Below are 26,414 nucleotides of genomic sequence, written 5' to 3'. Positions count from 1 at the left end.
AGCTCTGCTCGCTGAGAACTGTGCCTGGCACAGCTGGTGACTGCATGGAATCATCATTTTTTAATTACTGAAAACAAAGCTTCCAAAGGAACACAACAAACTGGAGCACAAGCCTGGAATCAGAGCCCAAATATTGAGATGTGAAGTCATGTGAAGCTGACACGGGGGATTTGCATCTGGCACTGTTTAGGTGGCTGTGGTTGTCTCTGCCTGTTCTGTGAGCACAGGGGCTCAAAATGCACCAAGAATGCTCCAAACACACCCCAGGGCAAGCAAAGGTAAGAAATAACTGGGGGGGAAATAAAAATCCATACATCTGAGAGCATAAATTCTCTCGATCCTTCTGCTTTTAGCAATAGAGATTCATTTTTTTGGGCTGCCTGCATTCAGTGCAGCATCATTGCTCCTTTCCTCACAGTGGGAGAGGTGGAATCCAGAGCAGCAGAGGCATTCCTGGGATTGGGAATGTACAAAGCCACACCTCCTGCTCACACCCAGGATAAAAAAGCAGGTACAAATCCAGTTGCAAACAGCTGAAACCATTTTTCGAATATTTCTGACTTTTTACAAATACTAATACTTTCTGTTTTCAGCAGAATTGGGAATTCATCTGCACTCTGAACCTCTGGGTATCTGCAGCACCACAGGATTACACAAAGCTGCTGTGATACATTGCAATTTGGTAAATTATATTGTAATTTAGCTAAACTCAAGAGAGATACCAGGACAATACAGGATTAAACTCCATATTAAATTCTGGGAAGACTTTCTGTCTTCGTGGCACTTTATACAAATAAATTGACCCAAACCACCTGGGATGGCTGAAATCAAGGGCTGCAATTTCTCCCCAGGCTTGGAAACTTTTAAGAAACAAAAAAATTTAAAATAACAACTCACACTTTGGCTGCTGAGAATCCCCTCCCTGTTCTGGAGAGGGAGGGAAATATCAGCAGAAATTGATCTCTGCTTCCACAAAAGGGTAGTATAAATTTACTAGAGGGTTGTTCTGGTCAAATCTGTTGAAACATCCACAGAGTAGGTTCTCCTAGAGGTGAGGAATAATCATTTTACCAGGGTTTTGTTCAGATCCAACAGAAGAAAATCAGTAAGAGGTGGAGTCAAAGAGTGCAGAGGCTCCACAGGCAACCCTGGCTGCTGCTGGAGCACTCCTTGCACAAACCCATTGCCCACCCTGATCTTCACATCTCATCTGTGCCACTTGTGAAGTTCTCTGGAGAGGAGAGGATCATGTCAGGAAACACTCAACCTCACATTCTTACCTAAAGAATAATTCTTAACAGATGAGGATTTGGCATCTTCTAGCACAGCTGACAGAGCAGCATTTCTCCACAGGTTTGTCTGACACACAAGGAAAATAACAAAGAGCAGAAGCAACAAGAGGTTTGTGATGGTTTCAACATCTCTTTTCAGGATCACAGGCTGGCATCTTCTCTCCAGCAAGCAGGAGATTCTGGTCTGCAGTAGGATCAGCCCTGATTTCCATGGATTTCTTTGTACTGCCTGTCTGCTCTTGCTCCTACCAAAATAAGCAGTGTGCCAAGCAGATTGTGGTTTCAAGGATTTTCTGTAGATTTGGCTTGCACAAGCCCAAGCACAATCTTATACAATGCTCCATAAAACAAAACAAAACAAAAAGTAGTATCTTAAAACAAAAAAAAAAAAAAATGCTTAGCATCTTCTCTGCACACAGGCTGGCAAACTCACACTTGGAGAGCCTTGGGAGCCTCCTTCATTCCCCAATCCAATCACAAATGGTTTTCCTGGATTTGGGACACACCTTTTACCATTAAACCTAATTGTGGCAGGACAGCAGCAGCTCAGACAAGGTGTTTGGCTGCACTTTTGATTTCTACCTGCAGTGATTCCCTCATCTAGCAGTGGGTAAACAACCAGCAGCCAAAGCTGCTTGCACAACAGGGATGTGTATGGCTGGGAGACAGCTCACTCACATGTTTTAACAAGTGCTCTCAAAAAGAATGTTCCAGGCAGGGTTACATTTCTGCCTGAGCCTCCCAGAGCATCAGCTTCCCCTTGAACACTTGATAATCCTAATTTGGGACTCAGCAGAGGTAAACAGCATTTGCCTTTGCAAGCAGGTGCTAAGCAAGCAATATGCTAGTCCTGATTTCACAATTAAAAAGCAAAGTTCAGCACATTTTGTTTACAGTTACTATAAATAAATAGCCTGGGGGGAGTGAAGAACTTTTGAGAGTAACTTATTTCCATGACCTCAAACAAGCCTATGACATCCCTGCTTTGGGAACACAGATGATCCTCAAGCAAATTCCATGCAAATCTTAATCACAGTACCAGTGAAGAAACCAAATCAGAAAATCCAGCATCCCACAAAGCAGCAGTCTGAATACAACACATAGCCTGCAGTGGCTGCACTTTGCATCACCACTGACAAGGCAGGAGAACAAAAATATCTGCTCTAACTGCCCCAGGGTGACTCTCCTCCCTGCAAAAGCAACAACAAAAATTAAATAATTGTTTTTGAAGTCACAGGATGTCCTCAGCTGGACAGGACCGACAAAGATCATAAAGTTTCAATTGAATCTGCTTAGGGATCTGTTTTTCAGGTCAGCTTCTCTCTGAAAACTGATCCTCACTCCATTACTGACAGCTTCTACTCAAAGAAAGAAAAAAAAAGTTAACTACAGATGAATTGATTTAAAATAGAAATGAATACCCTATATGAAGAAAAAATGAAGGAATTCAGTGTTTGGCTAAAATAAATGTGAATACAAATCCAGGATTGTTCTGTTTAAAGTAATATTTAACCAGCTCTGAGACTGAAATAACAATCATGCCAGAAATAAAGTATTTTCTTTATTTACATTTTACATTTTACACATGTAACTCCATCATTTTATAATCTGCAAAGCAGCAGCAAGTCAGCTCTAGTGCCACTTTCTATGGATGGTATTCAAAAAAACCCAAAGACCACCCTTAAGGAGAGGAGCTGCCTGCATTACTGATTCTCATCAGCAGGACAGCTCAGTATTTAAATAATAACTGTGAACCATGCAGTGCTATCCATGATGTGGAGACTGAAAGAGTGGCCAAGCCTTGGAGCAGAGCAGGATGTGACAATCTGCAGGACAGGCTGGAGCTCAGTATCAGCTCAGACAAGAACTGAAATCTTCCTCCTGTCCTCCAGCACCTCCTCTGGCATGTGCCTCCTGCTGTCCTTCCCAGCTGGGACACAGGAGCTCTCCTTTTCCTCCTTTGCACCATCTTCATCAAGGAAACTCTTTTCCTCAGTTTCTTCACCTCCACCTCTCCTCAGAACAGTCACTGTGGATGTTCTGGTGTGGGACAGGGATGATCAGCTCCCTGGGAGGAAACTGCTGCTGCCTCACCACCACTGCAGCAGCAGATTTGCAGAGCTCACAGGAGCTCATGCTGTGCTCCCACAGATTTCTTGTCATCTCCTGGAAGGGCCAGGGGTCACAAAGCCAAACTGACAGCTTGCTGTTGTAGAGAAAAACCAAAGCTACACTCAGGCAAAACCACACGGCCAAGTAAACTTTATTTATAAACATACAAACTCCTGAATGACTGTGCTGAAAGCACCAGGACCACAGGCCCCAAAGACAGATCAACACCTCTTGGATGAGTATTACAAGGACAACTGTTGCAAACATCATCCATGCTTCTCTCCCTCTCCTTTAAAGGGAAAACACAGCTGAGTGTGAATTCCCCATGGCAAAGTTCTGCATGATCTGTATCCTCCATCAGGAGACAGGCTGCTGGCTGAGCTGAAGTTTGGCTGTGTTCAGAGCTCCTGGTCCAGCAGTTTTATTGTCACAGTGCTCAGCTGATGTAATTTAATGAGGATCATGATTTAATTCCTGCCAGGGAAGCTGACTATCTCCTCCAGATTGTAGGAGGAATACTTTACAAGGGACATGGAAAAATTGGGAAAAACCAGAACCCATCTTCCTTCCAATATGACACCCTAAAGCAAACAGTCTCAATATCCTATGCTCAAATTATATTCTTTGCTATTGCTTTTTTGCATGTCCTTCCCATTACCTCCCAAAGATGAATTCCTATCAGGAAGATCTCTCATCTACTTCCACTCCATCTGGAAACTGCCACAGCACAGTGGAGCTGGACTGTCCCCACCCTGCCACAGCAGCTGATATTTCCTGAACTCAGTCCTGGCCTTTAGAAGCTGTAACCACCTCTGGCTGATCAGATCAGCTTACACCACTGGTGTGAAGTCAGTTTTTCTTTGCTTCTTTTTCTTCAAGAGGCCAGGAAACCTGAATGTGATATGGCTCCAGCTCTTCTGGAGTGACATAGTCTGGAGCATTGCCCATCAGGTCTCGTCCCCTGAAGGATTTTGGAAAGGCAATGACGTCCCGGATACTTGGAGCGTCAACAATGAGAGAGATCAGCCTGTCAAGTCCTACAAGCAGAAAACAAATTGGTCAAACATTTGAGTTATGGCTCTGTATTACCTCCCCTGAGTCAGAAAAATCAGAAAGATTGAGGAGGTAATATCACTGAGCTTGAAGAAAAAGAGTGAAGCAAGTTAAGGGAGGGGAAAAATTAATCTCAGCTGGTAGCAGAGAAAGAGATTTGCCTCGAGAGCAGAAATGTCTACCAAAATAAAGCTTTTCAATATTGCAGGAAGCTCTGTAACACGCTAAGGGCTGCAGGACACAGACAGCAAACACAGCATAACAAAACTCGGGCAGCTGAATGGCAGAACACTGGCAGGGCTCTGCTTTACAGCTCAGGGCTCTGCAGCAAGCAGTTTGGAAGGATTACAACTACTGAGAATTCAAGAGGAACAAAAGGCTCTGGGTGACTGGATGGAGGAAAGTCAAACTGCAAGACCACAGGTTAAAAAAATAACTCCATTCTTTGTAGGCTTTTTTATTTTGATGAGTGTAGGGAGGGTGTTGTTGGTTGGTTGGGTTTTTTCCCCTCTTTCTTTAAACCGTGAACTTGCATTGTTCTAGGGAAAAAACCAAACCCCTACATTTTCTGAACTAATGAGCAAAACAGGTGAGGAGAGAAGGGAAGTGAGATGGCAGCAGAGGGGAAGGGTGTGAAACACAAAGTGCCATTTCTGTCCCAGTCTCCAGGCAGGCAGCACAGGGATCCTGCTCTGGCTGCACAGGAATGGGAACAAAGCTGACTCAACCTCACTGAATACAGGGTTTGCAGAGCCCTAAACCCCACTGTGACTCTGGAGAGGAACACCCCAACTTTCTGCTCTTGGTGACCAGACCTCTGTTTCTTTCCACAAAGCTGCTGCAGAGATGGAAGCAGCAAGGCTTTTCCTAACAACCATGAGCCTTGTTCCCTGGATCTAGTATTAAAAAAAGCCACCAAACAAACAAAAAATCCCCAACCAAACCAAACCCAAAAACCCCACTAAAGACCTGCATGTGCAGAGCTACAGATCACTTACCTAAAGCAATTCCTCCATGAGGTGGAGCTCCAAATTCCAAAGCCTCAATCAGATGGGAAAGCACCTCAGAGTCCTCCTGCAAAATCACATTAAGAGGTGTCAGTGGACAAGCAATGCTCCTCCTGTTAGCAACACAAGATGAAGGTACAATGAAATCATCCATTGCTCAAGGCTAGGAGTTATGTCTTTATCTGACAAGATGAGTGTTTCTTTCAAACTATGTAATTAATATTTCAATTAATCAGTGCTTTTAAATCTCCAAGAGATCATTAGAGGCATCTGTAGGTGTTACCTTCAGCACTTTCTCCAGCACAAAACGCTGCTGTTCTGCACTGTGAATTCTGATGGAGCCACCTCCAACCTCATTGCCATTCAGCACAAGGTCGTAGTGCTGGCTACGGACCTGCAGAGAGACAGGGACAGGCACTCTGTGAGGCTGGCCCACAGCTGCACCTAGAAACAACCTGCACAGAGATTCAAAGACACCGGGAATGAAGCCCTGGAAGGTGTAAAACTGCTCTCTCAAGGGTATATTAAAATTTAGGTATCAGTCCTGCTGGAGGAATGGGGTGCCTCTGACTGTTGTGGGAAGAGAATAAATCCTTTTGAAAGGTTTATCAAACCTGAAGCGAATGAGATAGGTCAGAATATAAGATTTTGGTTTTCTGTCAGCTCCTTTTGCTGGGGCACACGTGAATATTTGCTATTTGCAGTAATCAGGAAGCCATCCCTTCCAGCCACATGCAAGATCATAGAATGGTATGGGTTGGGAGGGACCTTAAAGATCCCCCAGTTCCAACCCTCTGCCATGGGCAGGGACACCTTCCACTACCCCAGGTTGCCCCAAGCCCTGCCAGCCTGGCCTTGAACACTGCCAGGGATGGCTCAGCCACAGCTGCTCTTGGCAATCTGTGCCACTGCCTCACAGGGAAGATTTTTATCCTGATACCAATCTAAGTCTACCCTCTTTCAGTTTAAAACCATTTCCCTTTGTCCTATCACTGCTTGCCCCTGCAAAATATCCCTCTCCAGCTCTCTTGTAGCCTCTTTAAGCACTGGAAAGGACTCTGATGTTGCTCCTGAGCCTTCTCTTCTCCAGGATGAACAACCTCAGCTCCTTCAGCCTTAACTCACAGCAGAAGTGCTCCAACCCTTTGATCATCTTAGCAGTCACCTCTGGACTCATTCCAACATATCTACATCTTCCTTGTGCAGTCAGTCCCATGAAACAACACCTCTTTTTACACTAAACCCAGCTGCTGCTAGCCTGCTTTTCCATGTAAAAGAGCCAGGCATGAAGTTGGTTACCTTTGTGGGATCAGAATACAGGAGGCTGACATCTGAAGGATGAGGGGCAGTGAAGGGGTGATGAGCAGATTCCAGCTCAGTGGGATTCTCAGCCTTGGGGAGGAAGAGGGGGAAATCCACCACCCAGAGGAAGTGAAAGGCTGTGGGATCACGGAGTGCCAGCCCAGCTGCCTCCAGGAGGTTGGCACTCAACAAGCGCAAGGCTCCTAAGGCAGAGCACTGCAACAGAGAGAGAGAAGGGAGAGATCAGCCAGGGTGGTTTCACCATCAGGAACTCACTCAAACACCCAGCAGGCAGAGTGTTCCATGAAGGAAGTACCACAGACAGCATCAGCTGGAATGCATTGCTGCCTTGAAGACTTTAGCCTCATATTCTGAAATGTATCACCTTCCTACCGAGGCAGCAGCAGCACCAGGGTTTGACAGACACCAAGTAAGGAGCTTGGAAGTTCGTGTTTTTCCAGCTATTTCATCTCCAGAACTTTCTTAGACTAACCTGGATAAACTGGGGGACCACATGTAAGATCCACACTTTGCAGACTGAGAAATGAAGAGAATGCAACAAAATGTTGGCTATTGAGCAAAGCGTGACACTTTATAATAAAACAATGCTTTGTTTTATTGTTTTATTTCTCTCTGCCCTTGCCAGTAACATCTGCTGGCAAGAACAGAGAGAAGGGTAGAAACAGAATCTCTCACCATTGCTGCTCATAAGTCATGCACTTGTGGGAGACACAATTACCTAGTTGACCTCATTTTCCAATCTGTTTGATGCTTCAAAAATGAAGTTAAAAAAAAAGAAGGCACTGATTTGTTGCAGGGTTTTTTACATTTCAGGCTTCATTTAAGTTACAAGTCCTGCCTAGAATTTGACTGGGGGCCATGAAAGTAATAGGCACATTTCATGCTTTATCTGCTGTTGCTATAGCTGCCGTTCCAGAGAAAGAGAAAATTAAATGATGACCTATTTTAATAACAAGAAGAATCAGACTGAGGTCAGATAACATCAAAACCATCATCAGCAACATTCAACCCACAGAGCCACCCAAGAAAAGCCTCCTACCACTTGCTTGTGCTCTCCAGCTGCCAGCAGCACCACATCACCCTCCTGCATGTTCAGTGCTTGGATGAGCTCTGACTGCTCCTTCTCACTGAGGAACTTGGTAAGCAGAGATTTCAAGCTTCCATCAGGTCTGCAGATAATTTCCATGATTTCCTGGAGAAAGGTTATGTTCAGTGCAGTGCTGCCCTCTCTTGACTTGAAGCATTACATGCTCAGGCTCTCTCAGCTATTAAAAACTGCTCTCCTACCTCCCTCTGCCTTTATCACACTTTGTCACTCACCCTTCCCAAAGCCTCAGGACAGTTTCTGTCTCACCTGGTTAAACTGGGATTTTGCAGACTCCTTCAATGATCCCAAGTCTTTATTTGTAAGATACCTCTGGGGAAAGAGCAAGAGAAGACACAGCAAAGATCAGCTTGGAAAACTTGACTAGATATCAAATCTACTGATTAAGCTGGTTGCAAACATCTCAATTCTTTTGTTTCCAGCTCAAGTTCTTATGAAGGCTGTGGAACAGGACAGGGTCCTTAGCACTGAGCTGGGTGTCTGCTCTGAGGGCTTCTTTCAGGAAAAGACCCCTCCAGATCTACACATTTTTTTCCCCCTCTCACAAATAAATGTATCTGGTCAGCAGGGTCAGGTCACTGCCTCCAGCCTGCAGAAACAAGGTTACACCACCACACTGAGGATGGGGAATGCAGAGCTCAAACTGGAGGAAGAACAGAGAAAAAACAACTGGGCTGACTCTTGCATGCAAAGCCATGCAGTAAATGAGGAGCTGCAATAAGATCTTGATTATTTTTCAGCTACTCCAGTGTTTAGGGTGGGTCTAGATGACACTTTTGTGTTGCTCTAACAAACACATCTGTGCCCTCTCGTGGGAAGCCACTAACTTGCACTTTGTGCCAAACTGAAAGGAATCCCAAAGGAAACCATGGCCACGAAGCCCTGCTCCCCAGATAAAACTCAATATTTAGAGGATTTGTTTTTTCCATACTGCCCAAGCTACAAAGATGTCTACAGCCAGAATTAAATCTGTTTCCTTGCCAAAATGCAGGACTGTGTCAAAAGTCTTCCACATCTATTATAAACCTTGATTTTGGTCCATGACAAGACACAAATTGTACCCAAAAATGCAGCTAAAGCAAACAAGAGAAGAACCACCTGATCCTTCTCTGCCTATCCCAGAGCTGTGCCATGCTCAGCCCCTAACCAGGACAAATCTCCTGTTACAAGGCACAATTTATTATTGAGATGCACATCAAAAAACTGATAAAAAGCAAGGTGAGACCTGAGAGGGTTCCCTATCCTCATGGGATCCTGCAGCTCTGTTGTTTTCCTCCTCTTCCTAAGAATACTCTCCCTGTTGCCTTTTTATTCTAACACCACTCAGCCCCACCTAACATGGAGTACAACCAATCCCAAGCTCCCTTAAGAACACCAGAAATAGCAAGGAACATTTCCATACCAACAAAGGAATTCAAATTAGCATTTTATTTATTCCACACAAACCATAAACAGGATGTAAGAGCATCACTTACCACTCCCTGAGGGATACAAATGGCTCTGATGGAGCCATGTGGGTAACTGAGGGCATTCTGCACAAAATGAATGTTTGATCCTCGTAAAACCTCACTGACATCCACGATCTGACAAAGGAGAGAGCACAGGAAAAAGCACTGCTGGTAGGAATACAAAGCAAAAATCCCTGCATCTGTGTCTTAACACCTTCAACACTATTCCCTTTGAGAAGATTTTGCTTTTAAAATAGTCAAGATACATTGCTCCCTACATCACCTTTAAAATCAAGTTTTATTAGAACATATATTTTTCACAGCCAACTGATTAAATCCTCTCTTTTTCAGCAGCAACAATGGAACAGGCACCTTGGGTAAATTACAGCACTCAAAACTCCAGCCAACCATGTATCCATGACCCAAAGGTTATTAAAGCACTGACTGAAAGGAAAAGCTGCAAGCTTCCAATGGGCAAACCCTCACCTTCATCCCAAAGCGAGTGTCTGGTTTATCAGTCCCATACTCAGCCAGTGCCTCCTCATAGGTCATGGAAGGGAAAGGAGTCACAATGGAGCCTCTTTCCTCAGGCCAGGAATGTTGCAGGAGGCCCTCTATGAGCCTCTGGATCCCAGCTTGATCTATAAATGACATCTCTATATCTATCTTAAAACAGAGAACAAGGGGGGGGAATTCCACATTAGCTACAGGTTGTGCTTTCACGGTGCTTCTTGTGAGTACACAGCCAGCAGAACAAGAAACAATGCACAAAATGACATCACAGCATGACTGCATTAGGCCAGGAATGTGTTTAGGATCACCCTCCAGGCTGATGACTCAGCCAACAGCCTCCTCAGAGAGTGAATGAGGTAAGGATGACAAGGACACAGAAGCAGCCTTGAGTGAACCAGGCTAACTCAGCCTGGGATTTCAAGGCTGAGGAATGGGATGTCTGCCCTAGCAGGACAGGAGGAGATTGTATCATCACAGTAAAATCACTGCTGCAATGCAATTCCCACATCTGCACCTGGGGCACTGCAGCAGCCAAGGACAGGAACCACGCACTCATCCCACACCACTTTCCAAGGCTGTGCCTGTGAAACACACACCAAAGCAGCACCAAACTAGAACAGACTAAGCCTCCAGAAGGGAAAACAGCTCTGAGCCACTCGGGGTGAGGAGCAGCAGCAAGGCAGCAGAGGCTGGTGATTACCTGGGTGAATTCTGGCTGCCTGTCAGGCCGTGAGCCCTCGTCCCTGTAGCAGCGAGCGACCTGGAAGTACCTGCAGTGACACTGTGACTTAGATCATGGTTTAAAGTATCCTCAACTCAACTGTGGCTATAGAACTGAGCACACAAAGAGAAGGAAAAAAGAAGTAAAGCAGAAAGAGAGGGCTTTGCTCCCACAGCAGATGATCTTTGTTCCCATCCCCTTCAAAAGAATGGAATCATAATGAGCAGTATCCATCTCCATATCTTCCAGAGGCACTGGAGACTGCCAGGTGAGCTGCCCCCCAAGGGCAGCACACTCAACTCTTTATTTCCCCTCCCACTCCACTCCAGGACTCTCCTAACAGCCATGCAAAGCTCTCAGACAAACCTGGCCTGCAGTTCACTGTGTGAACAATTGTCTGTCTCCCCGTTCATCCATTTAATTTGGAGAAGTAAGCTCAATTAAAAGCTTTGCACTTGGGCACCCTGACATGCTTTTCCTTGTCTCAGTCATGCTCAGCTGCCCAGCCTCACCTCAATTAATTCTGTAGGTTACTCCTGGAGCAGCTTTCATCACACATTAAATTTTCTGCCCTTCAGGAAGGCTCTGCTTCAGATCAGGTTTGCATTTAACACAGCAGTAAAGATTTCAGCTTTCCACAAGGATACATTTCATCTGACTGTAAAGTCTTAAATACTTTAAGGATCTCTCTTCAAGACACAAATCCTTGCCAGTGAGGTTTTTTTAGGGAAGTTTCTAAACTTCAAAGATAAAGCAATCAAACCCTAGAAGGACATGCAGAGAACAGGAGTGCAAGAAACTCTTACCTGTCCAGGCCTCCAACCATGAGGAGCTGCTTGAACTGCTGAGGACTCTGTGGCAGAGAGTAGAACTTGCCTGCTTCCCTCGAGGGCACAAGGAATTCTTTGGCTCCCTGGCATCAGAAAGAAAATTTACAGAGTTCAGCAAGTAAGTGGCCCCAATTCCTGACAGAGCAAAAGGAAAGGACCTATTTCTCCCATTATGAAATCCCACATGTGAGGAAATGGCTGTTTGTACATAACACTTCATATCTGTTAAGCAACTTGGTCCAAAATATCTGAAAGGAGAATTCTCTGCCTTCTTCTCTGAGAGCCTAATGCATAATAGACCATCCAAGACTGGGGTTTAAATGCAAGAACTCCAGGGTAGCTGCATCAACAATTCCTCAGCTACAGCTCTCTTCTCTCTGACTATTTTTGAAATGAAAGAAATGAATATAAGATCAGAAATTTAATTTACTTGAGTATGATCTCTACAATAACCTACTGGTTAAGAGATAAATGCTGAAAAGACAGTGCTTTCAAGATTTTTGGGTTTATAATCCCAGGGTAGACTTGCATTCAACATGTGCTCTACAAGGCAGAAGCTAATCTTGTTTGAAGGTTCAAAATTAAGACATGAATTATCATCTCTCCCCTTTCTCTCCCTCTACTTTTAAAAGAATTTGTGGAGGATATCAGAAGTTTCACAAGCTGTTATTTAGCAAGGGAAAAGCAACGAATGCTGAGTGGCAACTGGAAATGATTCAGCCCTGACTGTGCAGCTGTAGGAGGCCAAAAAGCATCACATACATACCCCTGGGGTTCTTTTAAACAGAGTTGGAGTTTCTACATCCACGAACCCTGGGGAACAAACACAGAATATGCTGAGAGGAGGGAGAACTAACATGACAGAGTAGGCTAGAGTAGGGTTAGTCAGCAAAATAGGTTGTGCAGCACACCATGGAGCCTCTCCAAAACCAACACACTTTACTACTTCTAATAATTATTCCTGTAATGACAGATCTAAAGGCTCTGAGCTACTCTGATGTCCTGCCAGAACTGTTGATGACAGAGGACTCCAAACAGGCTAAAAATGTGTTAATTGTTAATTCTCTATCTAGTCTAAACCAAGCACTGATTTTCCAAAATGCACATCCTGATTTTAAGAGAAGTAAAAGCCCTAAACAAAATCCATCCCTCTGACACGCCTCTGACCAAAAGAGGGCAACGACCTGCAAAGTGTCTTTTCTCATTGGAAACAGCTAATTTCAAACAGGTTGCCCAGAGCTTCATCCAGCCTAGCCTTGAACACTTCCAGGGATGGGGCAGCCACAACTTTTGTGGGCAGCTTCTTCAGGCCTGATGAAGAAGTAGCACCCACCCCACCACAAGCAGACATTTCCTTATTAAGTGTGACCAGTTTGGAGCAGCAAGTTGGTTAGGAATCTCTGCCAGCACAAGGAAAAAGCAGCAGGGAGAGCTGGAATGTCTTGAGTTTGTGAGGGTCCCCAGGACAAGGTGAGAGATGAGAATCTGACTCCACGTTCTCAGAAGGTATATTATATTAATTATATTATATTATATTATATTATATTATATTAATACTATACTAATACTACATTATATTATATTGTACTATATTATACTATATTGTACTATATTATATTATATTGTACTACATTGTATTCTATTGTACTATATTATACTATATTGTACTATATTATACTATACTATATTATACTAATACTATAATAATACTATATTATATTATATTGTATTATATTATGCTATACTAAAACTATACTAAAAAAAGGATATAGACAGAAGGCTTAACAAGAATGAGAATGAAAAACTCATGACTGACTCCTCAGAGTCAGTTGATGGCAGAAGACTCCAAACAGGCTGAAAATGTAATTCTCCATCTGAAATGTTAATTATCTCGACACAGATGATGGTGATTGGTCATTAATTAAAAACAATTCACATGAAACCAATCCAACATGCACCTGTTGCATAAACGATCTCCAGCCACATTCCAAAGCAGAGAAACAAGGAGAAGCGAATGAGACAATATTGTTTTTTCTCTGAGGCTTCCATTTTCCCAGGAGAAGCAATCCTGGTGAGGGGATTTTTCAGAAGACACGACAGTGGCAGGCAGGAATGTTTGCTGCTCCAAGCAGCTCCCTCACCGTGCAGGTTGCAGAGGTACTCGCGCATCCTCATCACCACGCGGGAGCGCAGCCGCAGCGCCCACTGCAGCCGGGAGCTGCGCAGGTCCAGGTACCGATACTGCATCCGCAGCGCCTCCGACTTCTGGGGACGAGACAGGGGCAGGGTTAAGGACAAAATTTTAAGGACAAAATTCAAACTGCATGGCCAGTGAAGGGATCCTAAAGCCACAGAGGAAAAGGAGAAGATAAATAAATGGGTGATGCTCGGTTGCCGCAATGCGCCCGTTACGCACAACCTACACAAATATGGCAATTGCTTGGGAAAAAACCCAAACTGCCCACAGAAGCTGGGGCTGCCCCATCCCTGGAAGCGTTCAAGGCCAGGCTGGATGAAGCTCTGAGCAACCCTACCCATGGCAGGGGATTTGGAAAAGGATGATTTGTAAGGTTCCTTCAAACCCAAACCATTCTGGGGTTCCACGAATCAAACAAAACAGCCCCATTTCAAACTCAAAAACCCAGCATAGCCCTATGTTGAAGCTTGCAATGCAAGATGTTTTCAGTTACCATCTGTATGGTAATTGAAAACATTTGTCTTTGTCAAGTGGGCAGTTTGCTTTATCTCTCTCTTTGAGTGACCACATTCACACCTCCCTGGGAGGGGACATTGCTGATAACAGACTATTGAATGTCACTGCATGGCTGATAAGAACTGCAGCATCCCATTGGGAGATGTGAGCCCAGAGGGAGGAGCCAAGCATTCCTACCTGGATACAATCTGAGGTTTCAAACATTCCTACCTGGATACAATCTGAGGTTTCAAGCATTCCTACCCAGATATAACCCAGAGGTTTTGAGACACCAGCATGGCTTCTCCACTGGATTCCCCAGAGGAACAGCAGCTGCCTCTCCTTCCACTGGATCTTCAGAGGAAGAATACATCCTTCTCTGCAGATCCCTGCTCCAGCAGAACCACCCCTGACACTGCAGGAGGGCTGAGCCACAATTCCAATGGGACTGCCACCAACACCCTGACCCACAGGGTGTCAGGCTGGGTTCTGACTCTGTCAGTGTTGTTCTAGTGTACTGCATTGTTTATTTTATCCTTTATTTTTTCTTCTCTATTAAAGAACTGTTATTTCCTGCTCTCATATTTTTGCCTGAGAGCCCCTTAATTTAAAATTTATAGCAATTGGGAGGGGTGGGGAGGGTTTACATTCTCCATTTCAGGGGAGGCTCCTGCCTTCCTTAGCAGTTTCCTATCTTTCCAAACCAAGACACCCCATTTCTTTCACTCTTTCCTTTGCCATCAGTGCTTCCAGAAATCTGGAATCATTCAAGTCCTGTTTTCTACTTAGCTCTAATTGGAAATAAATCCTCCCAGCAAACAAACACCACCTCTGTTTTAAATACCATCATTCCTCCCAAGTGAAGTGGGGAGAACCAGACACAGCTCTCAGATGTTTTGCCATCACCCTGGGCAAATTCCCAATTTAGTGAAAAGCCACCACGCTGATAAGAAAAGCATACCTTGATAAAATCCTTGATTTCAAAAGGCAGCTTCTTGCAGGAGTTTAGGATCTCTGCAGTCTCTGCCTTCACTTCAATATCCCCTGTTGGCATTTTCTAGAACAAAAAGGCAAAAAAATTAGAACTCAAAACAGTTGGACAAAGGTATTTCACAGATGCTCAAAGGGAAAAAAAGAAACAATGTGATTACCCTCCCTGCCTTCGAACACAGTGTACAAATCAGAGAGTTTCTCCCAAGGACAGATTTCTTCCAGGTTTCCCTTTTCAGAGAAACACAAGCCACCTGACCAAAGATGGCAGCTTCTTTCCCAGTAGCATACTGGTTAATAAACACATCAGTCCCAGCAAAACCACACAGTGTAAGTTTCAGTGAACATGAGCAGCAGCAGCCCTTAATATGAGTCAAAAAAGGCAAATTTGAGGAACTTCTCAGAACTTCCAGTTCTAAACATCAGTTCTCAGAACTGGTATTCTTTTGACTCCATCCCCAGGGAGGACAGGCAGCTCCCCTCACGTAGCACTGAGGCACAGCAAAGTTCACTTGATCCTGCAGGACTCTCACTATTTACCAGGGGAAAGGACACACAGCCCTCCCAAAATAAAGAAATTAATAAAAGAAATAAAGGCATTGCTTGAAGCCTGCATTTTAAGTGGATATCTAAAAGATAGAGCAAGAAGGAGCTATGATCATAAATACAATCCTCTTTTTAGACCTGCCAGTTACATGCACAGTCCTGAAAGATCAGTCCTGAAAGATCAGTCTACAGCTGATGACAATGACAGCTGAGGAATGCAGAACATTAAAAAATTATTCAACCTCTGTTCCCTATACAGAGGATTTTCCTACAGCAGAATATTCCTATTCTGCTGGGAGACCAGCAGAATAAACAGGTGGAAGTCGACATGACAATATTTATTTTCAAGCAAAAGCAATTCCCACCACACTTTGAAAGCCTGGAAAATCCAGCTTTATCCTTGCAAAGGGATGGGATCCAGTTTAATTTGTGTGTGCCTGTAATGTGCTCTGAGATTCTCCTGTTATCTGACATAGTGTGAGGTGACACCAGTGCTATCTGAGGATGGGCTGTCACACAAGCAGAATCTGTGACAATGCTCTGACACAAAGCCCACCATAATCCCACCATCCAGGGGTGTTTCCTTCGAGGAATAAAAACTCTGGGAGTCCCCCTGACCCCATCCTCACCGGATTCTCCTGCCCCTGGGGCCGGGGGGACACTGTCCCAGTGACTCTGACCACAGACTCCAGTGGGGCGTTGGACAGCAGCTCCTTCACGTGGGAATGTGCCTGCAGGGAAAGGACACAGCCTCAGAGGAACTCCAAGAACAGCACAAAGGCACTGAGGCCAAGCAACTAAACCCAAAATCACTCTTAAGGCAGGGGGAACAGCGCTGATGCTTCTGTTGCAGGGTCAGGCCAGGGCTCTCACAACGCTGCAATCTATTTGTGAGTCAGAGCACTCAGTTTGGCAAAGTGGCTGCTGAAGCCAAGCTTCCAAAGGAAAAATAAAAACACAGATTCATGTTTTGGTAGCACTTACCTCATCCTGAGGAATGATGACCTGGGTGAGTCCCTGGAAATCCCTCAAAACCAGAAACAGGCCTTGTCTGATCCATGAAAAGCACAAAAGGAAGAACATTTTATTCACAGATTTGGTAGTTTCTGCTTTTTAAAGCATATGGCAACTGGCTACACTTTCAGTACCCTGCAACTCATCCCAAAGCACTTCCAAGTACTGAATGATGGACACTTTTCCCACACCTGAACAATTCATTTCACCTTGTGATCAGCCTCACACAACATACAAATAACCAGGAGAAGCAGAATTTTAACTTGAGCTTTCATGCATACAGAGCTGGGGTTCTGGACACGTGAATTTTCCTGCTGGGAAACATCATTCAGCTAAAAACAAATGAGCAAAAAAACCTAAAGTTCACGTGGAATAAAAACAACAAGAACAAAATCCAATCATAAGTCAAGAAGGGGAACACTCGTGCCATAAAAAATTCCACATGAACAATCCACACTGCCAGCCCCAGAACCATAAACCTTGATTTGTTCAAGCTGCAGCAGGGACAGCTGCCACTGTGCTTTATCCATCAAAAAACTGCCCAATGGGACATGCTCTGCTGTCTTTAAAAACAAGATCACCATGACCACATTACAATAATCCTAACTCCTTTTCCTGGGTCCCCATCCACAACTGCTCAAAGATGAGACGCTCAGGACCTCCTAAAATCAAAAAACCCATGCAGACCATCACTGGAGAGCAAGGGTGCATGAAACACAGCTTAGAGTGGATGTGACAAATAATCATCTCCATTTTCACCATGGTTTGCACTTACCTTTGATACTGAACCCATCCATACAGGGTCACCTTCTGTCCCACGTGAGCAGCACGCAGCTCTCCACACGTGTTGGTCCGAGTGACAAAACTGTTGAAGTCTTAAATAAATAAAAAAAAAATTAAAAATATATATATTATATATATACATAATCTCTCATAGTTTTTGTAGATGAAACAGAATAAAATTTGTACATATATGGAGAAGTTACTTCTTATCTAGATCTGGACTATGTTTATGTCATAAACATGAAATTAAGCTAATCTAAATGCAATTTAAACAGGGATTTTTTTCGGTTTCTCAGTCCATAAAGATACTTGACCACAGCCTTGCTGCAAACTGTTTCCCTGCATATTTTAAGAGCAAGAGAAGCAAAAGTCACAGATCAATCCTAAGGGGTGCTGACAACTCCACATTTAAATCCAGAATCATAGAACAGTTTGGGTTTCCAGGACCTTAAAGCTCATCTCATTCCACCCCGCTGCCATGGGCAGGGACACTTTCCACTATCCCAGGTTGTTCAGAGCCCCATCCAGCCTGGCCTTGGACATTTCCAGGGATGTGGCAGTTCCTCTCAGCAAGACCAGGACCTCACCACCCTCACAGGGAAGAATTTCTTCCAATATCCAACCCAAACCTGCCCTCCTTCAGCTCAAAGCCATTCCCCCTTGTCCTGCCACTGCAGTTCCTAGCGGTGACAGAGCAGAACAGGGCTTAACAAACCAAGAATTCAACACACACGGAGGACACCCACCATGTAAATGTAAATTTAATAGTTCCAGCCTAAAACAATTGGAAGAAGACCTCAACCATGGTTACAGAAAGGTTTGCACAGACCCCCGTGTGCCTGTAATTATGGCCTAAGTCATAGATCCATTCACAACCACTTACACAATGTGCAAGAGGCTCGGCTTTCAAAGAAAAGCCTGAAGGACACCAATACCTGGTCTTATATAAATAATTCTTCATGATCGCCTTTAGAATTAGAAGAGATTTACAAGACACTTAGTAAACTGATACAGGGAAAATAACTTGTGATATTAATCGATTCTGGGGACTACCCTGACCTGTACCCCGGGAGAAAAGGCACCCAAACCTCGAGGGGCCGGGACCAGCGCTCCTCCTCACCTGGAGCCGCAGGTGCGGCGGCAGCGGCCGCCCGGTGCAGCGCTCGCACCAGCAGCCGGGGCAGCGCCATCCCCAGCCGCCCCTCAGCCTGAAACACAGGGAGGAGCGCCGCGGGCCTGCGCGAAGCGAAAAACGTGAGCTCCGGAGGGGAAAAAAGGGAAATCACCGCCGCCTCCTTCCCTCAGCGCCGCCCGCCCCAAAGATGGCGGAGGGGCGCGCCCCCCGCGCTGGGGCTGACGGGAAGAAGTTCGAACGGCGCCGGCGGGCCGCGGCGGCCATGGCGGAGGAAGCGCCCGAGGACGGCGCGGTGCGGACCCTGCCCAGCCTCAGGCGGCTCTCCCGGGGTCTGCCCTTCGGACGGAGCCATGGCCGCCTCATTGTGCCAGCGCTGTGCTCTCAGGTACGGGGAGGCACGGGTGGTGGCACCTTCGTGTTCCCTCCGTGTCCCCTCAGCCGCGCTGCGACGCGCGGGAAAGTCAAACTTGAACCTTATTCCTTTTGTTTTGTTTCCCCGCTAGGAAAAGGCGGACCCGCAGAAAACAGCGTTCGTGCTGCGGAAAGCCTGGACGCTGTACAGCGTGACCCCTCTGTACGGCTTCCGCCGCGCCCGCCTCAGGGACTACGCGCGGCTGCTGGGCGCCTTCATCGCCGCCGAGAAGCAGAAGGGGCTGGCGGTGGAGGTGGGCGTCGAGCTGGACATCAAGGTGGCCCTGTCCAGCCTTGCCGACATCAGGGGCAGCGAGCTGGACCAGGCTGCCCTCCTCGTGCAGGTGAGGGCGCTGGTTTTGTTCTGATGGAACGCTCTGTCTTGAAAGGAAGCCCCGAAGTTAAACCCTAGCTGTGTGGAATAGCTAGTGGGGCATCCACTGTGGTTTAATGAAACTGAATCGTGTCTATTTTTAAGTGAAACTGAACATTTATAGGCTTAAGCTGTGCCAGGGCAGGTTTAGGTTGGACATTAGGAAGAATTTCTTTACAGAAAGGATGATTAGACATCGGAATTGGCTGCCCTGGGAGGTGGTGGAGTCACCGTCCCTAGAGGTGTTTAAGTTAAGACTGGATGTGACACAGTCAAAAGCCTGGTCTAATGACAAGGTTGAGCTTGGTCACAGGCTGGACTTGATGGCCTCAGAGGTCTTTTTCAGCCTAATTGATTCTGTGATCTCCCCTAAGCAATGCATACAATAAAGAGCAAGTTTGAGTTCAACTTTTTAATAGCATCTATATAGTTAAACAGCAGCAATATCTATCTATATTCTACAGTACAACTATACATAGCAATCTCTGTCTGATGTTTTAGCTCAGCAGTCAATTTACTGCCAGGACTTGGATGGGTTATTTTTCTTCCTGGATAAAGCATAATCCCACTTCCTGAGCAGAACTTAATATTTCTGAAATGCTTTGCTTCAAGTGGAATGTGCTACTGAAATGTCAGGCTCATTGTGGCAATGGCTGTAGGATGTACCATGGGAGTTAAGCAGCAGAAACTCAGATCTCAGGACTGTTCCTAAGGAATTTAAAAGTGCTTTTTCTGCTGTTTTCAACATAATTGCATTGAGCTTTTAGAGATGTCATGGATAGACTGAATAATTGTATGTGTTTGACACAAGGCAAAAAAAAACCACTTGTAAAAAAGTCTTAAAACTTTAAATCAGTATCTGTTTTTAGCTGATGAAAAAAAAAGCCATACTTGCTTTGCAGCATTGCAATGCTTCTTCTCCCCATCGCAGCTCTCCTCGAGGTCACGAAGCTCCTCCAGGAACTCTGAGGACAAACCCGTGTGGCTGGGCTGGTTCTGCTCCGTGTTTGGAGACGAGCTTTCCGAGAGCGTGCCCGAGCACTTCACCTGCCTGCCCCTGTTCCTGAGCCACGGCGCCGAGAGCTACACGGCCCTGGTGGGCAGCTGGTTCCAGAAGACTTTCGACTGCTGCTTCCGCCGCCTGGCCATCAGCCCCCTGAACCTCAGCTGGATGGTGGCCATGTGGGCTGGCTGCAAGCTGGACAGAGCTGCCTCAGCCGTGGAACTCGTCTTCTCCGTGCCCCGCCTGGCACAGCCGCTGGATATTTCCTACGCCATCCACCCGGAGGATGCCAAAGCTCTGTGGGACACGGTGCAAAAAACGCCGGGAGAGATCACCCACGAGGAGGTGGATGTCTTCATGGACTGCCTCTATGCTCACTTCCACAGGCACTTCAAGATCCACTTGTCAGCTGCGAAGCTGGTGAAGATTTCCACAGCCATTGCCTCGGCACACTGTGATGGGATTGTAAAGGTGAGGCCCTTAGGAGCAGGTTGTTCTAATGCTGGCCAAATTAAACAGCTGTACCTGAAAGTCTCATGGTTCTTTTGCATGATTTCCTACAAGGAATTGTTAAACCCTCAGCTTTAGAGGTGGGGCAGCTGCCAGCACAGTATTATATTACTGTGTTGCAGCAGAAGCTACTTGCCTGGAGCAGAAATAGGTGTGTATTAGCTGTGGTATGAACAGGAAAGTTTCTTAGGCCATAAAAAAAGTCATTTTGGACTTAAAAAGATCCCAAACTTCACAAAAAGTTCCTAGCTTTCTAGTATTGTAGTTATTAAGACATAGGCAGAAGACTCCTTCACATGTAAACCTTTTCATAAAGGTGCTGGTCTTTCTACAGAGGTTATCTCCAATACCCTTCAAACCACAGAATATTAATTCTTCAAGCAATACAATATTTTCTTCTGGGTTAAAGAACAGTTTGTGTAAATGCAGTTGTTTAAAATTAACCTATGATGGGACTTGGCACATTGTGCAAATGCAGTTGTTTAAATTTACCCTATGATGAGGAGCACATTGCTTGCTTTTATCTGTAATAGTTTAAAACTGCCTGAAACAACTTTTCCTGTTGCAGTTAAGCACACAGAGATATCTCAGGCTTTCTGAAGGGTGCTCCTGTGGAATGTGTGCTGTGTAAATTCAGATATGGTTTTTCATAATGGGATAGGATTCAAGTCATATGCAGTATGGGAGAAGTAAAGCAACAACAGAGCAGCTGAATAAACACACAGAACACTTGGTAGTTTCCTTCCAAGCAGGGCTTCAGGGTGTGGAAATCTGGCAAATGCAATTGTTGCTTTGACAGGCTTTTTTCTCTTTTTTTTTTGCAGATTCTACACAGCCAGTACCTGCCTGGAGTGCTGATGCTACTGACTGAACTTGCAATCTCTCAGATACAGTGAGAGCCATTTCAGTAGCTCTTCATACTCAAAAGGCTTTCTGTTTGGACAGTCTGTGCTGAGAAACCCCCAGGAAACTCACTCCTGCAGCATCTTCTTTCCTCTCATTCTGGCTGACTTTGGACAGACTGTACCTCCAGCACTTGGCTGTGTAATTCCATGCACAGCAAAGTCAAGCAGACATTTGGCCCTGAAGAAGGGCTGCAATGCAAACTTGTGGCAGCTTCCTGAGCAGCTTTGTTTTCTCAGAGTCACTCATTTCATTTATGAGCAGCTATCAGCTCAGAGACAAACAGTGCAAGTTCTTGGTGCAACTCCCTGGCAGGTATTTCTGTTGTTTCTAAGTTGGTTTTCACTGGACAGCCTAAACTGTGACTACTCTTGGGCTACCCCAAATGCAAAGTTCAGCACACCTGAGAAAGGGTGCATGCTGTAAAATCCAGGGCAGAAAAATCCAGGTTTCTAACTCCTTTTTTAGCTTGTTAAGGGTACTTGGTAATGGTGATAATGTTCATTTATGTTCCAGTTGGGCATGAAATTGGACATGTCAGCCTGCTGGTCCTCCCAGGCACATTGACAGATAGGAAAGTGTGGATAAGCTTGATAGTTACTGGGCTTTGTCCTGATGTTTGTAATCTTGGATGTAATCCTGTAGGCCAGAGAGCTCTCAGGGTTGGAGCCGTGTGCTAGAATTTGATGTTGGATCCCTCCCTTCTGAAGCAGGTTAGAGGTCAGAGGGACATTTAAGGAAGAGAAAGCAGCACCTGCTGAGAGATTTTTGTAATACAGTACTAAATAAAGAAAGTCTTTTCCATCTTTTTTTCTTAAGGAAAGACCACCACTGTCTAATTAAATATATCCTTGCATGGAGCTTATTTCCAATTCCAGCTTACCTGACCAAACCACCCCTTGTTACTTATTAAATGCTTCTGTGAGCAACAAAATTCCAAGTCTAATTTCTTGCTTCACACTTGTGCAGCACCTCTGGGAGCTGATTTGTACCATGACCTTCTCCTAAATAGGGGTGCAAGTTTCCTTTCTCTTCCCAGTGTAAAACTGCCTAACACATGGCATAACTGCATGCCTAGCTCCCAATCTGTCTCCAGAATTACTTGGTTTCAGATTCTTTACTAGTTGAGGGTGGATTTTTTTTTGCATGTTAAGGCTGAAGTCTGTAATTCTTACCCTGGTAAAAGCAGCTAAGTGATCTTCTGAAGGTCCTGACAGCTCAGCAGCTACTTAAACTATCACTTCTGGTGCTTTAGTTTCCTTATTAGAAATATCTCAGACAAAGTTTGCTCTCTGGAGTCAGAAGAGCATTGGACAAAGGAGTAGAAGGTCTGGAAATAACTGGCACCTGTATTTGGTTTGAAAATAGGACTGTTACACCCAGGGCTAAGTTTTAAATCTAATGCTCAGCTCTTTCCAACAAATTTGCATAAATAATCTCTAAAAACTTAAATTCTTACAGCCTCTTTTAACCCCTTCCTTGAGCTGTCCTCATTGTTAAATGAGCAGAGATGAGATTTAGCAGATAGCACAGATACTTCCTTCCACAAAAAGCTGGCTCAGAGTGATGTGAAGGGTAACAAGAAACAGCAGAGTTTTTTAAGCCTCTTTTACTGGAATTTATCTGGGGAAAAAAAACTCCTCCAGCATCTTTGTCCATATAAACCACAGAAAACCACCTCCCACTGCTTTCATTCACCCCAAGGAACAAACCAGGAACAGCGTAGAAGAAATTTATTAAGATAGCACTATTTATACAAGTTACTCATGCTAGAAAAAAGCATAAATGATACATGTAAACATTTGTTTACAGAATACTTGTTTTCCTTGTAAAGGTGCAAATGATCTTCATATGTAAACACAAGAATACCGACCTTTAGGGGGGAAGGGGTTTTTATAAAAGTTTTAATGTCCCATTTATGACTGTAGTGTATTTTTTACTATATTCAAGCACATTAAAGTCTGAGTTACATGAATCAAACGATGAAGTTAAAGAACTTAAGGTGTCAGCACTGCCTTTTTCATCTCAAGAATTTACAGTCCTCTTTTTCAAAATGAAATTTAGTAAAGGTCCACAGTTAGATCAGGTGCAAAAGGTCATTCTTCCATACTCAATAGAAATTACAGTAAAAACAGAACTGTTGAGTCTTGAGTTCTTCCCTGCTCTCTCCCCACTCCTGGGTGACCCCACAGTTATTCACAGTGCCAGAAAACAGCCCTTCCCCTCCAAACTCTTCAATGAGCCTCACACCTTTCCCTGCTCTAACCACACACAGGCAAAGTGCACAAAAACCACTCAAAGAGAGGGCTCCATCCATCAGGGTCAGGAATTCTACAGACACAGACAAGAGGGCAGCTGAGCTCAGGCTGGTCTGAGGATTTTTTCCCCCAGCAGGAAGGAGCTGGCTGTGGGTCTGCCCTTCCAGCAAGAACACAACAAGTGGGTATCAGAATGAACAGATGATACCTGCACCCTGCTTCAGACAAGAACTGATCTCAAACAGGCAACAGGAGGAAAAAGGCTTTTAAAAGTGAGCTAGATTGAAGTTCTGTCAGTGGTTGCAGGATAAAGTACCAGTGTGGGTGTAGCCAAACTGCATTCCACACCCAGCTGCATGATTTCTGACATTGTTCCTGGGAGTGGTGGGTCCTTTGTAACAGCTGGGAGCTGGGTGCAATGTTCTCTGTCCTCTCAAAGTGACAGCTGCACCCAGCTGTCCTATCAGGGACTCCCCAAACATCCTATGACTCAGGACTCCATCATTTCATTGGGAAATCCCTTGCTCTGGGGGAAGGATTCAACATTCCTGCCTGGATTTGAGGGTCCATGATCTGGGGGTTTGGGGGTCTGGACACAACCACCACCACTGGACATCCAAAGAAGGACCAGGCCTTTCCACAGCACCAGTGCTTTTAACAAGACCTCATCCATCACTAACAGGACTGCAACCACTGTTTGATCAGGACTGGTTTTAAGCCACTCTTTGTGTATTCATTGCATTTATTGTCATCTCTCTGTTGAATTGCAACTCTGACTTGTAATCTCTCACAAGGTGTTTCTGTGGGGTTAATTCCTCCCCTGCTAGTTCACCTTCAAACCAGCACAAGTTCACACACAGGAGAGAGAAGAGAGAAAAGCTGAATTTTTGTACAGTAAAAAGGCATTGCTTGAAATCCTTTTCCTCTCACCCTTTTTGGGCACCTCACTGATTCAGCTGAGCGATGAGAGTTCTGGTTCTAAAAAGATACTCAGGGCACCCATCTCACAGCTCTCCTGTCCTCTAAGAGACCCCAAATCATACCACAAGGGTTGGAACCACAGCAGCTGGCAGGACACAGCCCTGCCCAAACCACCAGCTGGTCGAAATGCAAGTCACACATATACATATATATATATATAAAATACATATATATATGCACACACAGATGTATATAAAAAGCTGGAATCATCGCTGTGAGCGATACAAAGGAAATACATGATACAAATCAAATGAAAAAATAAATATACTCTGTGCACAGAAAAGCTTCTGTGCAAAGGTGGCACCTTGCAGGTCAAGTAATTTTTTTTTTTTTGAAGCTCTCTGTAAAATAAGGCAAAAGCAATGTTTTCTGTATCACTTTTTTTTCCTCTTTCGCCCACCAAACAGCTGCCACATCCACTGCTCCCACAGCAGGAGGGAAAGCAGGAATCCCTCCTCCTAGCCAGACTCCCAGTACAGAGTGTATAGGCTCTACATCAGCATCCTTTTAGGCTACAAGAACTGTTACAGTTTGGTTTATTCCAAAAATGTAGAACTATTTAGAAAAAATACGGACATAAGCAACACTTCTACTTTTGTCCAGTGGTTCCCTGGAGTCTGACAACGTGGTCTCCCGCGGGGCACACTCTCACAGAAGTCAGTTTTTATAATTCCATAGAAAGAGTTCACCGACAAAGAGTTACATTGGAGCTAGACCGTGCATACTAGAGCTGCAAAGAGGTCCAGTGTCAACAAGTCTCTTCAGTTTGTTTTTTTCTAGGAATGAGAAGGCAGGGGACTCCCTCCCTCTGGAAGCTTACCATATATGAGATTCACAGTGTGTCATTTTGATAACCCCCACGCCTCCGCCCAGCCGCCGGTAGTTCATGCCGCCGTACAACCTGCAGAGACAACATTCCAGAGTCACACCTCCTGCTCCATGGGGACACCAACCTCTGGCAGCTGCCATGGCAAACGCTGAACCATCTTTAATGTCTGCTTAAAGTCAAGAAGAGCTTGTGGAGCACCCATCTTACACACTTCATAAGTAAACAGCTGTATTTGCTCGTGCCTTCCTCTCAGGACAGAAACTGCTGCTTGATTTGACACCAAATTTCTGTTAAATAAATACTTCCTGCTCACTGTCTGGTAAGAAAAAGAAATTTGTAAACTGTAGCTGACCTTAAGCTAGGTTTTGGGTGTCACAGGACTAGGCTTAGTCCTCCTAATTCAACTAATTTAATTTGTATGTCTAAACCCCTACATTCAGCTGAGCCAACTGAGATATAACACATCCCAAGCACCATCTGCTGACTGCAATGGTGTCTGCATTTCACAGGGATACCAGATCCCTACAGATTGCAGCTGCATATCCCCCTCTATGCCACTGGAGTCTGCTGGCAGGAACAGGA

General features: G+C 44.9%; 3 protein-coding genes across 7 annotated transcripts in view; 1 reads left to right on the top strand and 2 right to left on the bottom strand.

Moving 5' to 3' along the window:
• Positions 1-2,779: 2,779 nt before the first annotated feature.
• DARS2 (aspartyl-tRNA synthetase 2, mitochondrial) lies at positions 2,780-18,682 on the bottom strand. 3 transcript variants are annotated; one of them, XM_064720468.1, is made up of 18 exons: positions 18,550-18,682; positions 17,422-17,521; positions 16,617-16,683; positions 16,262-16,363; positions 15,058-15,153; positions 13,546-13,669; positions 12,171-12,217; positions 11,381-11,487; positions 10,554-10,623; positions 9,827-10,006; positions 9,368-9,475; positions 8,142-8,204; positions 7,827-7,979; positions 6,764-6,982; positions 5,748-5,858; positions 5,456-5,531; positions 4,239-4,441; positions 2,780-3,498 (listed from the first exon to the last, which is right to left on the bottom strand). In XM_064720468.1, exons 1-17 carry the CDS (start codon positions 18,617-18,619, stop codon positions 4,254-4,256), a joined length of 1,881 nt encoding a protein of 626 aa, XP_064576538.1. In that variant the 5' UTR covers positions 18,620-18,682; the 3' UTR covers positions 2,780-3,498; positions 4,239-4,253. The 3 variants fall into 3 exon arrangements, with proteins under 3 accessions (XP_064576538.1, XP_064576537.1, XP_064576540.1); XM_064720467.1 differs by having other exon boundaries at positions 2,780-4,441; XM_064720470.1 differs by lacking the exon at positions 9,827-10,006 and having other exon boundaries at positions 2,780-4,441.
• Positions 18,683-18,751: 69 nt separating this feature from the next.
• Positions 18,752-23,489, top strand: CENPL (centromere protein L). Its single transcript, XM_064720474.1, has 4 exons — positions 18,752-18,949; positions 19,068-19,319; positions 20,280-20,822; positions 21,686-23,489. The coding sequence occupies exons 1-4, from the start codon at positions 18,752-18,754 to the stop codon at positions 21,755-21,757; spliced, it is 1,065 nt and encodes a 354-aa protein (XP_064576544.1). The 3' UTR covers positions 21,758-23,489.
• KLHL20 (kelch like family member 20) overlaps positions 23,483-26,414 on the bottom strand; it is a 26,440-nt gene continuing 23,508 nt past the window's right edge. For 2 of the 3 annotated variants that reach the window (XM_064720471.1, XM_064720472.1), the window contains exons 12-13: positions 25,824-25,904; positions 23,483-25,733 (exon numbers count right to left, since the gene is read on the bottom strand). In XM_064720471.1, coding sequence (XP_064576541.1) covers positions 25,703-25,733; positions 25,824-25,904 — 112 coding nt within the window. In that variant the 3' untranslated portion in view covers positions 23,483-25,702. Of the gene's footprint in view, positions 25,905-26,414 lie in introns of all 3 variants that reach the window. The other variant, XM_064720473.1, reaches the window with a different exon arrangement.

Source organism: Zonotrichia leucophrys, chromosome 8 (assembly GCF_028769735.1).
Source record: "Zonotrichia leucophrys gambelii isolate GWCS_2022_RI chromosome 8, RI_Zleu_2.0, whole genome shotgun sequence".
Classification (NCBI taxonomy): Eukaryota; Metazoa; Chordata; class Aves; order Passeriformes; family Passerellidae; genus Zonotrichia; species Zonotrichia leucophrys.
Note: the sequence above shows the minus strand (reverse complement) of the source record. Positions and strands in the feature narration are given on the sequence as shown.

Bases quoted from the DNA above. Each gene is read 5' to 3' on its own strand.
- DARS2 (XM_064720467.1), bottom strand. From the start codon at position 18,619: ATGGCGCTGCCCCGGCTGCTGGTGCGAGCGCTGCACCGGGCGGCCGCT. The intron at 15,154-16,261 runs GTGAGGATGGGG...TTTTTGTTCTAG, and splicing joins CCCAGGGGCAGGAGAATCCG to AAAATGCCAACAGGGGATAT. The intron at 4,442-5,455 runs GTAAGTGATCTG...TTCTGCTTGTAG, and splicing joins TCATGGAGGAATTGCTTTAG to GACTTGACAGGCTGATCTCT.
- CENPL (XM_064720474.1), top strand. From the start codon at position 18,752: ATGGCGGAGGGGCGCGCCCCCCGCGCTGGGGCTGACGGGAAGAAGTTC. The intron at 19,320-20,279 runs GTGAGGGCGCTG...TCCCCATCGCAG, and splicing joins AGGCTGCCCTCCTCGTGCAG to CTCTCCTCGAGGTCACGAAG. The intron at 20,823-21,685 runs GTGAGGCCCTTA...TTTTTTTTGCAG, and splicing joins ACTGTGATGGGATTGTAAAG to ATTCTACACAGCCAGTACCT.